The sequence below is a fragment of the Trachemys scripta genome, chromosome 3 (assembly GCF_013100865.1).
Source record: "Trachemys scripta elegans isolate TJP31775 chromosome 3, CAS_Tse_1.0, whole genome shotgun sequence".
NCBI lineage: Eukaryota > Metazoa > Chordata > Testudines > Emydidae > Trachemys > Trachemys scripta.
In genome coordinates this window covers 78,001,394-78,015,664 of record NC_048300.1, presented here as the reverse complement: position 1 = coordinate 78,015,664, position 14,271 = coordinate 78,001,394, and the positions used below count along the sequence as shown (strand labels likewise).

At 41.8% G+C, this 14,271-nt stretch overlaps 1 protein-coding gene across 2 annotated transcripts in view; it reads right to left on the bottom strand.

The window, feature by feature from the left end:
• Nucleotides 1-5,032: 5,032 nt before the first annotated feature.
• The window catches only part of GALNT2 (polypeptide N-acetylgalactosaminyltransferase 2), a 140,704-nt gene continuing 131,465 nt past the window's right edge, over nucleotides 5,033-14,271 (bottom strand). The window contains exons 15-17 of one of the 2 annotated variants that reach the window (XR_004645061.1): nucleotides 9,396-9,515; nucleotides 9,053-9,250; nucleotides 6,527-6,614 (exon numbers count right to left, since the gene is read on the bottom strand). Coding sequence is in view for 1 of the 2 variants with exons in the window: in XM_034765132.1 (XP_034621023.1) it covers nucleotides 6,459-6,614; nucleotides 9,396-9,515 (276 nt within the window). In the remaining variant the exon portion in view is untranslated. Of the gene's footprint in view, nucleotides 6,615-9,052; nucleotides 9,251-9,395; nucleotides 9,516-14,271 lie in introns of both variants that reach the window. The other variant, XM_034765132.1, reaches the window with a different exon arrangement.

The following is a 14,271-nucleotide window of genomic DNA, read 5'->3' as shown; positions in this document are numbered from 1 at the left end:
TTCCACAGCAGCAGACACAAGGGGCTAAGTCAACTGCCCTAATGATGGCTTAACTCACCCCCAAACATCTCTTGTATAAGGGGGACTGAGCTGCTGTAGCTCCTCCCCACTTCCTGCAGCCAGTGCACAGGGAGCTGGGAAGGGTACCACAGCAACCCCAGCTGCCAGAACAGCCCCTTGGAGTCACAAGCAGCCCTTAGGCTGCTCTAAGTTGCTCTGTGGAGACTGTTCTGGAGCAGACTGGCCCTGGGTCAGTGGAGCACTACAGTCCATGGTTACCTTTGCATGTACCTGAGCTGACCAGAGTGATACATGGGGGTAACTTGAGACATGGCCAACTCAGCAGCAACACTGCGCTGCAGAAGAAATGCAGACTTGCCCACAGAAATGTGGCTTGGCTGACCGGAGTTGTTGTTAAACTAGGGGAGGACTCCTCATTTGACAAGGTTTAATCCAATCGTGTGGCAGCTGTGGGTATTCAGTACATCAAGTCCTATTTTCTCAGTATAGTGCCCATAGGAAGCACTGTGTGTGTGCGGGTGCGATGGTGGGGAGTTACATTAGACCTGAGGAAGTGTAACGTAAAAGCTGTTAGTCTCAGCCTGTACTAATGTGCCAAAATCAAATTGTTTTCACCAAAATGATAAAAGTAGTAGTATTTTTCAATTCACCTCATACAAGTACTGAAGTGTAATCTCTTTATTGTGAAAGTGCAACTTATAAATGTAGATTTTTTGTTACATTTTATTTTTGAGTGCAGTTATGTAAAACTTTAGAGCCTACAAGTCCACTCAGTCCTACTTCTTGTTCAGCCAATCGCTAAGAGAAACAAGTTTGTTTACATTTATGGGAGGTAATGCTGCCTGCTTCTGCTATGTCACCTGAAAGTGAGAACAGGTGTTCGTATAACACTTTTGTAGCTGGCATTGCAAGATATTTATGTGCCAGATGCGCTCAAGATTATTCCTCTTCTTGCTTCGGCCATCGTTCCAGAGGACATGCTTCCATGCTGATGGCGCTCGTTAAAAAATAATGCCTTCATTAAATTTGTGACTGAACTCCTTGGGTAGAATTGTATGTCTCCTGCTGTTTTACCCTCAATCTGCATATATTTTGTGTTATAGCAGTCTTGGATGATGACCCAGCACATGTTCATTTTAAGAACACTTTCACTGCAAATTTGACAAACTGCAAAGATGATACCAATATGAAATTTCTAAAGATAGCTACAGTACTTGACCCAAGATTTAAGAATCTGAAGTGCCTTCCAAAATCTGAGAGGGACGAGGTGCGAAGCATGCTTTCAGAAGTCTTAAAAGAGCAACACTCCAATGCGGAAACTACAGAACCCTAACCACCAAGAAAGAAAAACAACCTTCTGCAGGCGGCATCTGATTCAGATGATGAAAATAAACTTGCTTTGGATCGTTATCTAGCAGAATCTGTCATAAGCATGGACGCCTGTTCTCTGGAATGGTGGTTGAAGCATCAGGGGACAATCTTTAGCGCATATGTCATGTAAATATCTTGCGGCGCCGGCTACAACAGTGCCATGCAAACGCCTGTTCTCACTTTCAGGTAACATTATAAACAAGAAGCAGGCAGCATTATCTTCTGCAAATGTAAACATACCTGTTTGTTTGAACAATTGGCTGAGCAAGAAATAGGACTGATTGGACTTGTAGGCTATAAAGTTTGACGTTGTAGAAAATGTAGAAAACATCCAAAAATATTTAAATAAATGGTATTCTATTATTGTTTAATCACACAATTTTTTTTAATCACATGATTAATCATGATTTTTTTAAATTGCTTGACAGCCCTACATTCAATAAAAAGATAGAAAAGCAGTTAATGGAAATCTATTATTCAGACATTTGAATTCAGCACTGAAAATGAATCAAGAGTCTCAAATGAGTATTTTGGAATACAGAATTGTTAGAGAATTAATTAGATCTAAATGAATATTTAATTTGTAATAGTTATATTTATTGGTTGTCAAGATTTTCAGAAATCAGCACAGAGATGGAACATCAGAGATTTCTCATAGATGGAAGAACTACATAGATTATTCGGGGGAAGACTGAGTTTGATGTAGAGGCAGGATAAATTTGTATCAAATACTATACAGGTTACTTAATTACATTTTCACGCCAAGCAGTATGGGATACAATTCCACTTGGCAGTGTATATTAAATTTGATATACCGGTATATAAAAGTGGACATGGCCACTCTTTGCATACAGTTTGAAAATGTAGAAAAATTGCAACTTTTTGTCTCATGTAATCCCTATGTTTTAATATAACTTCTAAATGAAAAAGAAAAAAAGTCTCTTTTGTTTACTGTCATTTGACAGGGTTATTTGTTTTCACCCAAATATGAATATAGCTCAGTAATGTCTTCTATAAAGGTCTGTTTTTACCCACTGATATTACAGGATTCCAGTACACAGAGGGATAATGATTTATGTCTCAGAGGTAGGGGTGGTTAAGATGGTGGCAGTGCTTAAATTCTGGTGTAGCCCCACAATCACCTAGCAGGGCTGGATAGGTTAGGTGTCATCTCCTCAGGGACCACATGGCTTTGTTTATATTTTCCCTCCAGCAAACTAAGGGCCCATGAAGGACAATGGGAGTTTTGCTATTTATGTCAGTGGGGACTGGCCCTGGGAACTCTGATTAGCAGTGCTGACTGGTGAATGAACAGCAAGGGTGTTCTCCAATTCACTCTGGACTTTGTCCAGAAAGTTCTCAGTGTGATGCCTTGGGGGGTTAGGGTTTTCCGAGGGGCCCAGCATTGGCATGATTCCTGAGCTGAGCTAGACCAACACTAAGCACTGTTGAAAGTCTCACCCCAAGTGAATGCCCCTGCAAGAGCTCTATCCCTGCCACTGTTATTCCCTCCCATTTGCCTCATTAGAGAACCTCATTTTCCCCACCTATCTAAATCTCTGCTGCTAGTGTTGCCAGATGCTGTTCCTCCCTGCTGGAAGAATCAGGGAAACCAGGTATGTTGGAGGAATGAAGCAGGACCCTGATCCTCCTGAAACTCCCAGCAGTAAAAGACTTTCATGCCCACAACAGCACTCTTTAGAGGCCACAGAGAGCCAGGAAACTGGTCCTGAAGAGGAAAATACACCCTTGATAAGAGTTTCCTACAGGTTAACATTTAAACTCACTTACATATAACTTTTCTCCAGTGAAGACACCTGTAAATTTTTTTTTTTTTTTTTTTTTTTTTTTAAAGACACTCATGAAACAGTCAAATGGATCAAAGCATTTGGAAACAGCTGCCAGATTCTGGGTGCATGAAACCAAATAATTATAGCATCAACCACAATCTTATCTATAAAGTAATTTTCTTTATTTAAGTTAAAGTTTTCAAGGATGGTTTCCATCTATAAAATGAACGAAGTACAAGCTCTGTACAGCAGATTTCTTTTTAAACCAACTGAAAAGACAAATTTCCAAACTATATTTTGAAAATTTGCAAAACAAGCTCACAGGTACCATCATTTTTGCTTTGAAGACTATAAGAAAAGATCTTTCAGAGAAGACTCCATCACAATTTGATTCAGGGGTTCTTAGGAATTTTACCTTTCTTAAAAAGGGGCTCATAATAATCCTGATACTTTAAAAATAATTAAATCACAGTAAATAACTTTGGCACACAGTCATGTAAACATATCTAACAAAAGGATACAACCTCTTTTCTGTTCTGCGCCCACGACACATACAGTGATACTGTCTATTGTACAGCTCCAGACGCATCTGCATAGCTTCCATGGGGTTTAAAGATATATTTCTATTTCACAATATGTAGGATGACATTTAAAGACTTGGTTTGCAATCAAGATGGGGGGAGGGGTGGAATTTATAAAAATTAAGACTTTTTACTAGTGATCTTGCTTAGAGGTAGAAATCAGAACAGTCAACCTTATCCAGACTCGTTCCTGATTTCAGTTAGCAGTAGCATGTCCATTTGCTAAGCTCCAAGTCACAGAGGGAAATGCAGCATAGTATGAATTTAGTGCACCTTTTAAATTCTCTTCTCTCAGAACAATTAGACCATAATGAATTTGCTGCTGAGATCAGTCTTCAAGAATTCAACGTTTATTCTCAAGAGTAGCAGCAATTCCCACCATGACTGAATCACTGCAAACTCAGCTAGTTTAGGCCTAATATACACGTAAAAGTTTGGTTGACCTCGCTACATTGCTCGGGGGTATGAAAAACCGACACCACAGAGACCGAGTTAAGCTGACATAAGCCCCAGTATAGACACTGCTAGGTCAATGGATCAATTTTTCTGTGGACCTAGCTAACTCCCTCTAAAGCAGATTTGCTACAGTGACAGAAAAACCCCTTACATTGCTATAGCAAGTGTCTGGCTTCTGTTGTGCCTGTAGCATAGACATAACCTCAAAGGGTGTGGATAGTCAGAAATTGAAGGCTGAAAAGTTGTTTATCCACTGCATGCCACCTTGAAACAGGCAAATGCCCAGGGTTTTTACTAGAGGAGATAAAAGGATTGAAGGGTGAAGGAAGAAGGAAGAAGAGAGAGATCCCTCCTCTTCATGTATTTGTAGGAGAGTTGGACAGAAGGGAGGAGCGCTGATTCAATCTCTTCCCCAAGTGTTCCTGGTACATCCAAAAGGACACCTGTGTAGATCCACAAATGCATGTTAAGCAACTCCAACTCATACATCAGACACCTTTATGGGCCTCTTACTTCAATGTCTGTCACGCAAAGTAAAAACCATTTTGCATGGAGAGATTCCACTTACTGTACTAAATGCAGCCAGAAAGGAAAGTGCAGCTCATGACATACTCTACTCCCAGAGACTCAGAAAAAGGAAAAGAACACTGCCATAGTGCTGTTTAGTAACAATATTTCTAAATCTCTATAATCAGCCCCTAGGCTGTTTGAGATCCATTATCTTACCAAACTAGATTTTACATTGCTCATCTCTAAATTATCAATGCAGTGTTTATTATTGCCAGCACCAATTCATTCTTTGTTTTTTTTTTATTTTATTTTAAAAACAAATGTTTCAGTGAGCTTTTAACAAATCATATAGTCTAGGCAAACATAAGCAAGTAGGTCAATGTTGGGGTCAAGTTAACTTTGACAGCATTGTTTTAATACAAAAATGATGTTAATTGGGCTGAAGCTGTAAATTGCATTTGTTCCAAGGTTAAAAACACCACTTGGCATCTGCTGGTACCCACAGTAGAGCCTAGATCAGTTTCAAAAATTCTGTTTGGAGGAATAAAAAAAAAAGTAGGATCCCCTATAGCAGGTTTATAAATTAAACAAGTGGAACTCTGCTGATCCTTGCAGATTAAAATGTATGATGATCTTGTGCTATCTGTATACAGTGATGCTACTATTCTGTCTTATCCTGACTCATTAAGAGAAAGAAATTAAGCTGATCAGGGTCGTGCTTAAAAAAAAACAAACTGTGCTGAACCCCGATGGCTGCACCTGTGAAAGAGCTGCACTGCTTATATAATTTTTTTTAATAAAAGAAAAAAGTATTTTAAAGACCAAGTACTAGAGAAATGTTCAACATAAATATCAAGTACAAGTTTACAGATACCCAGGGCACACGTACTGAATTCCCAGTCAGAAGAGACAATCCAAGCAACGATGTGTGCAGATCCATCAGTTTGTTCTGCTGTTTCCTCTTCCTCCTCTTGAGTTCCATAATCTCCACAGATAGTGAAGTGCTAAGAAGTAGGTCCAGTTTGCAAAGCAAAAGCATCCAGTGTTAGCATGGACATGACACACCTTCACACAGTTTTGTTCCCTCAACAGTCCAATCCTCTTTCCGGTTTAAGTATGTTAATCACTTGGTTGATAATTACAAGATGAGGAAAATTGATAAACAGTTGGGAACTGATAAAATATATATATTATATATATATGTATAATATATATATTTAGAGTCCATCATAGAAAAGTTCATATTCAAATATACCAATTACACATGGAAAAAACCTTCAAAATGACACTTCAGCTTCTGGAAACCACAAATGATGATTTCTATGTAAATGGAGATTTCAATTTCTCCTAGCAGTTTATTTTCCCCAGTCTCCCTCCCCCCACCCTATTCCCCTCCCTCCTTCTGCGTGTTAAGATCCATTTTCTACTGTACATCAATTGTTTCTAGGGATGTTAATCATCTGCTGTGCAAGTACTAAACTGAAGTCAGACAGGAACTGAGAAGTCTTTACACCAGAAGGGAACTTTGCTGCATACGTTCAGTGAGATAATTGCAGTGTTCCACGTCCCCTTGGTTCCCTTGTGTTCAGCTTTGTTCTCTCCTACTTTCAGACGAAGATGGAATACTGAGGTATATAAGTTCCGTGGAAAGTTTAAGAAATATATCAGTAATGCAATCAAAACTTTGCCCAATGTCTAGGAAACAAGATGGCGTTGTGTGTAAGCCCTTCTACTGCTGTAGATTAAGTGTGAATTTCCACTGTTGCGACAGAGAAGGATTGCAGACCTCAACGGTAAGACCGCCATTTTTGGCATTTCGGCTGTCTAGACACAGATTACTGCCAACATGTCTCAGTTTAGAGTTGCTCTCAATTTGCTCCCATTTCTGGAAAAAAAAAAAAAATGAAGTAATGAGCTATCCAAGCGTGGATAAAAATGTGTTTCATGTTCTGCCTTCCTAGTTCTCCGTCCTCAAATCCCTCCCGGCCTCTGTTTGTGGTAATTCTGAATACCGAGACAATAGTTTAGATACTGTCCTTTAAAGACTTGTCCAAACTATCACAAGCTATGCTAAAGCAACCATTAATCCAGCTAATACTTTGCACTAGAAATGGAGGTTACACTGAGTCATTTTGTCCAGCTCTCTCCTCAAATACATACAATCCCAATGCAGTGCCAGGTTAGAGGCCTGCAAAGCCTGCAGCTGTGGTCCCCCCGACCTGCGGGACATAGAAATGTCAGCACTAACTTCAGTGCTCCCCCCCCGCCCAATGTTTTAAAATTGTAAATCACAAGAACTGATCCTCAAGGGGGTCTTTCAGAGGTTGTGGAAACCATGGCCATAGATCCCTCAAATTTTTGGAACGGACCTAATTAATTTGTGGCTGTTAAAAGCAGCATTGTCCAGGGCAATGCTGAGGACTGTTGTCTGATTGACCAAGTATGGGACTAAGAACAAGGGACTCCTGTGTTCCATTTCTGGCTGACAGTTTCCCACTGTGACCCTTGTCAAGAACTCTCTTCCTTGGTTTCCCTATTTGTTAAAATAGGGATGATACTTGTTCTGCCTTTAAGGGTGGAGTTTGTGACAAAAATGTTGGTAAATACTGTAACTAGAATGCCCACAAACCCTCTGACAGATTGGGACCTAGCAGCTCGCAGCCTATTCAAAGAACTGACCTTTGCCAAATTTTCTTAAATATTGGCAACTGTGCAGAGATTCTGGCATAAGCAGAAGTGGTCTCCTCTCCTGGATGAGAAGACTGAGGGGGTTGGGCTGACAGAGGGAAGGGAGATATCTGAAGTTCTGACCCAAACATATTTTGTAAAATGAATCCATTAAGTTTGGTTGTACCCCCAGTTAACATTCTCACTAAATCAGGGGTGGGCAAACTTTTTGGCCCGAGGGCCACATTGGGGTTGCGCAACTGTATGGAGGGCTGGGTAGGGAAGGCTGTGCTTCCCCAAACAGCCTGGCCCCCACCCCCTCCCACTTTCTGCCCCGATTGCCCCCCTCAGAGCCCCTGACCCATCCAACCCTCCCTGCTCCTTGTCCCCTGACCGCCTCCTCCCAGGACCCCTGCCCACTATCCAACCCCCCTGCTCCCTGTCCCCTGACTGTCCCTCCCCCATCTACACCCCCGCCCCAACAGCCCCCCCAGACTCCCACCCCCTATCCAACTGCTCTCTATTCCCTGTCCCCTGACTGCCCTCCTGACCCCATCAACATCCCTGCCCCCTAACAGGCCCCATGGGACTCCCAATCCCAACCCTCCCTGTTCCGCATCCCCTGACCGCCCCCACAGAACTTCCACCCCATCCAACCGCCCCCTCCTCCCTGACTGCCCTTCAGGACCCCCTGCTCCCCACCCCCTTACCAGCAGCAGGAGCTCTCAGCCGCGACACCCGGCCACAGCCAGCTGCACTCCCCACACTGCCCAGCGGGAGCGGCTGGCCAGAGCATGACCCGCATGGCTACGGGGCCGGGGACTAGGCTCCCCGGCTGGGAGCTCAGGGGCTGGGCAGGACGGTCCCGCAGGCCGGATGTGGCCCACGAGCCGTAGTTTGCTCATGTCTGCACTAAATAGTATCTCACAGAAAGGAAACTCCCAGTCATGAAGTATTTGCAGAACAGTTACTCCCTAAGCACAAAAGCACAGACGCTCGGAGGAAAGAAAAAACCATGGTTTTGCAGAGCAGACTTCTTTTTCTATGACTATATGAAAGAGATTTGCTGCTGAGATGACTCTGCAAATGTGATTTTACTTGTGCATGGCAACTTGTAGCTTTCCACCCATATTCCGTAATGCACTTTAAGAAATTACATACTCATATACCTTAGTAAAAAGACTTCAATAGAGCCAAACACAGCCCTCAGTTATACCTATGCAACCTCAAAGCTTCTTAGGGGTTTCAAGGGTGTAAATGAGGGCTCAACTTGTCCTAAATTTGGCCTCCCAGGTTACAATTTTCAGAAGGGAGGAGTTACACACTATTTTCTCCATCTAGAGGCCATGGTCTCTGGAATGCGGTCTGCCATTACATATCCCTGCATGTATCTTTCTTTCCTCAGTTAAAGACTCAAGACTGTTTCCTTTTTATGACTGTGTTGTTCCAGTGTTTTAGATGTACTTAGTTTGCCAGCATTTAGATTCTTATGGGCACATTGCCTTGATTATTAAAAAAAAATATGTTTGCTTTAACACCACCAAGAGACCTTCGGAGAGGGGTCACTTTTAGCAGGCTACCAAGAGATTTTGACAGCCCTTTTCTAAATATCTAACCTCCATATAATTTAGTGGAAAAAATGTAGCATCCATATACCAGTTCCACTAATACTGTCTTTTCCACTGGAGTCCTTTCTGAGTTTCACGTCCATCTCAAATCAAGTTATCATCAATGCCTCTCTTCGGCCACACAAATGGGTGAAGCGCTCAACACACACGCATGGCCTCACTTCATTTCTATGCACCTCCCATCTGTCCTGCTGGCAGAGAGAGTCTTCTGCATCCTGATACATACCTACGTGGGGCAGGGAGCAAACTATTGGTTTGTATAGGCCAAGAACCTCAGCAGGTTAAGTATGCATGTGTGCGTGCACACATGGAGATTTTTGATTTTCTAGTAGAACTGCTTGCACAGTGAGTTACATACATTATGTACTCACCTGTCTACTGTCATTTTCTCTGCAGCCCTGGAGTTTTATTAGTGAACTAGGTGCTCGGTCCACAACAGTAAGGCACAAATCCATATGTTTCACTGACTTGTCCTTAGTTAAGGCCCATTCCTGGAACACAAGGAAATAAAATGATATATATATTTGTGAACATAGAAATGTGCAAAAACATATGCACACATGCTCAGTTGGCCTATGTTAGGCTCCTGTAAAAAGGCTCAGAAGAGACTGACCAAGAAACCCACTTCGGATTTAAAGCATCAAGTGTTTGAACAGTGCTTTTTCCACACACAGTTTTAAAAGAAGTGTAAACTAATATTCCAAACGGACAACTTTTTGTTATGACTGGTCAGATTCAGAGACCATTTTAGCTGGAACCATATTGAAACATGGTCCTCTAGAACCCCAATGTAGCTGAGAACTAGTTTACTGTGAAATTGCATCTTGCACCTCTGTCTCCCTAGGCTTCAAAGTATGACCCTCATCTCAAAGAGTCATCTATGCAGCTATTTTTAGAATGCTGGTGTAGGCCCCGCCAAAGCAAATCTGCCCACCTGGGCTCAAAACACTGGATAGACATCCCCTCAGTGCCTCAGCATAACTCTGAAACATTGTTGCCTTGTGCTCCCTCTGCTGGCTTTGATGCTAGGTTTGGTCTCTATGCTCTTGTGACACATGGCCAAAAAGAGTTAAGCAGCTCGCAGGCTAATTTACCCAGATTCAACCTTTAGAGACAGGTTAGAAAAGTATGTAAATGGTAATTAGGCCCATGTTAGATGGGCTAGAACTTTGAAATGCAAACCTATATTGTTAGAGAATGACATTAGAGGGGATACTAATTGTATGTTTACACTTATAACTCGTTAGATGTTAGCCCTGTAAACAGACAGTTCCTGTCTATTACTATAGCTATTGATTCAGAGACCAAAAGGGAATATTAACATTTAGATGAATCTTGGGTGAAATAATGTCATTGTCTAAAAGTTTTCAAACTTTTTTCTGGTGACCCAGTTGAAGACAACTGTTGATGCCCACGACCCAACGGAGCTGTGGATGAGGGGTTTGGGCTGTGGAACAGGCTCAGGGCTGGGGCAAAGGGTTGGGGTGTGGGGGTGAGGGCTGCAGGGTGGGGCCAGGAATGAGGGGTTCAGGGTGTGGGAGGGAGCTCTGGGCTGGGGGTTGGGGCATGGACTTTGGGTGTGGGCTTACCTCCGGCAGCTCCCGGTCAGTGACACAGCTGGGGTGCAGAGCCAGGCTTCCCGCCTGTCCGGAACTGCTGCTGGCCGCTTCCAGGGCGCAGTGCAGTGCCGGAACAGTTAGGGACTAGCCTGCCTTAGCGGAGCAGCACCGCCAACAGGACTTTTAATGGCCCAGACGGCGGTGCAGTTCTGAGTCGCAACCCATGATTTGAAAACCACTGGTCTATATGTCTCTTTAAAGTTTGAGATAAACGGCTTAATGGATAAATTACCTTATGTTAATCCAGGTAGTTAATTTCCAGTGATGTTTAGGAAATAGGTTACTTCAAAAGCCTATTGTTCACCCAGGACTGTATCGTCAAGAGGCTGCCCGAAAACTGTATAAAAACTCTTGGGAACTGATCTTGTCATCTCAGATCTGCTTGATGGCTTTATGTGGGGAAGCTTGAGTCATAAGACAGATCTCCAGTCCCACCTGGATCACCCTGGATATCAACATTGGACTATAGACTATGGAATAATTCTGAATGAACTCTTTGCCACTACAAAGCTCACCATCTCTACTATGAAATTGAGCTCAGAACTGTACTCATGTCGGTATGTATACTGATCTTTTAACCAATACTTATTCTCTCTTTAATAAAGTTTAGTTTAGTTAATAAGAATTGGCTGTAAGTGCGTATTTGGGTAAGATCTGAAATATTCACTAAGTTGGGAGGTAATGTGTCCGACCCTTTGGGACTGGTAGAACTTTCTTATATGATGAATAAGATTTTCAGTGATCCTCATCATATTTGACTTGGATGTCTGGGAGGAAGCCCAAAGGTGGGTTGCTATAAGGGAACTGTGTTGTTGGCTTCTGGGTAACCAGTGAGGTATTACAGAAGCTATTCTGTGCTGGTTTGGTAAATCTAAGTATTGGAATATCCACCAGCTTTGAGGATTGTCTGCCCCATTCTTTGCAGTTTGCCCTAACTGAGTAACCTCAGTGTAGCCCTCTGGGACCCTTGTCACAGCTCCTGATCACTCCCCAGTCTCTGGTTTCCTTCTTCCTCCCAAGCTAATTCCCTCTACCATTGAAAGCCAACTCTTCACCTTCAATTCGCTTCTTAATCAGGCCTTTTAAGAATAAAGTCTGCTCTTGGTGCCTGAGGAGGATTCTGAGCTGTGTAATATGAGACCTCGTTGCACAGGACTGAATTTATTAGCCATAACATTAACAACTATTTTGCAAGCAACACATATGACCGGAAGAGATTAGCTAATTAGATCATCAAATTTTTCATTTGATTTATCTTCTGATTTAACTGCACTTTTGGCATGCATTCTCTCTTGCAACTTCACTGAATTAAGAATGACTCAGTCAATTTCCTCATGAGAATACGCACAAAGAATAATCAGAATTTATCCAATCTCCTACCATTACAAACTATTACCATCATACAGATTTAGTAAACAGCTGCTAGCAATTCATCAGCTAAGGACATTGAAATTACACATCATAGGTGTACAGGAAATCATATGACTGCACAAGAACATTGTTAACTTCCCCCGATCCCTTTGTGAACCACAAACCTACCTACAATTCAGACTGTAAACTTTCAGTTTAGAACAAACTAAATACTCAAAGTATTTTTAAAATGTGTAGTTTCAGGTAACAGAAACATGACTTTTTGTTGGATATTTCACTCCAATCCTTATATGATTAACTGCAATTGTTTAAGAGCAAAGTAAAAATAATGGTTATTTGTTAGGACTTTGATTTAATATGTAATGGAACCAGTATTTTAAAACTCTCATATGAATTTCTGAACATTAACATGTATACCCTCTGAGATCCACATTTGATGCTTAATGGAAATAAGCAGTACCAGCTAGCTAGTAACGCTTGTTACTTCTGTGAACCAGGTAGGCTCTCTAAAAATAGATTTTTTTTTTAAATTTTCACTAATTTTCTGACTCTAGTTGTTTCAGGAGGGCTCCAATGAACTCTAACTGAGGCTATGTCTACACAGTGCCTCAGCATGTACTATGTAGATGTGAACTGCAGAGCCCACCAAAGTGCTGCAATCTAACTTCCCTGAGTGCATGCTGCTGGCAAATTCAAAAGTACCTAAGCCTATGTTACCACAGTCCACTTTCTAACAGGACTATGTTAATGAAAGCTAGGTACTTTTTAATTCACACATGCAGTGTCCACAGAGGTAGAAGCTCCAGAGGAACTATGGTGGCATAACATCACAACTGGAGAGAAACGAATATTCCTCGTCAATAGTTGTGTCTTAAGGCTCAGAATGTATTCCCTTTGGAAAGCTAAAGGGAAACAATTTTGTCAGGCTTGCACTGCCTGACAGCCTTGGCATTCTAGATTAGTGGTTTCAAACAGCGGGATGTGACCCAGTACTGGGTCACAGAATGTAAGGCACTGGGTCGCGGCGACTCTGGTCAGCACTGCCGACCAAAGTCCCAACGGCGGTGCTGCCCGGCCCCTTCCTGCCCCCAAACTCCTCATCCCCAGCCCTACCCCAGAGCCTGTATCCCCCCCAAACCCAGAGCCCCCTCCTGCACCCCAAACCCCTCATCCCCAGCTCAGTTGGGTTGCAGGTATCAACAATTTTCTTCAACTGCGTTGCCAGAAAAAAAGTTTGAAAACCACTGTTCTAGATGCTTTACAGTTAAGTACTCAAATCAGCTCAATGGGGGACTCAGTAAAATCTTTCCCCTATTGTCTGCATATAAAACTTTCCTTTGCATAGCTGTTACTTAAATAATAATACAAGCCTGATTAAAACTGAAAAGCTTTCTATCATTCCTTGAAGATTACCAGACACTGACTGACAGAGAGGGGGCAAGTTAGAAAGGAGAAGGCAAAACAAGTGGTAGAGTATTCTTCCAGGCTCCAACCCCACATTGCCAGAATGAGGCAATTCTCACAGTAGATTACGCAGATATTCAAAATACAATCCTGCAGCTCTTCTGAGCTCCACTGGGCTTGGTTTCCCTTGGTTGAGCTCAGATGCCACAGTGGGATTCCTTGAGTATGGCTCATTCTTGATGGGCAGAAATATACAGAGGGATTTCTCTCAAACTCTACTCACTAGCGGTTCCAAACTGAGCTGTCACTCTGAGTAGATTCTGCTGCAATGTATAAAACAGTTCACACCTTGGTTCATATTTTTGAGGTTTTCTTCACAACCATAAGAGCTAAAGAAGATTCTCTCTCAGACCAAAACAGAAAAAAAAAAACCCTTTGTCCAATTGTGAACTTACAGAAGCTGTACAGCTTCATTGGAAGTTTCAAGTTTCACATGCTGACATTAGCTTCTATCATATTTACTAGGGCTATCGATTAATCACAGTTAACTCACGCAATTAACTCAAAAAAATTAATCACGATTAAAAAATTAATTGCGATTAATCGCACTGTTAAACAATAGAATACCAATTGAAATTTATTAAATATTTTGGATGTTTTTCTACATTTTCAAATACAACAGAATACAAAGTGTACAGTACTCACTTTATATTATTTTTATTACAAATATTTGCACTGTACAAATGAAACAAAATTAGTATTTTTCAATTCACCTCAGACAAGTATCGTAGCATAATCTCTTTATCGTGAAAATGCAACTTATAAAATGTAGATTTTTTTGTTACATAACTGC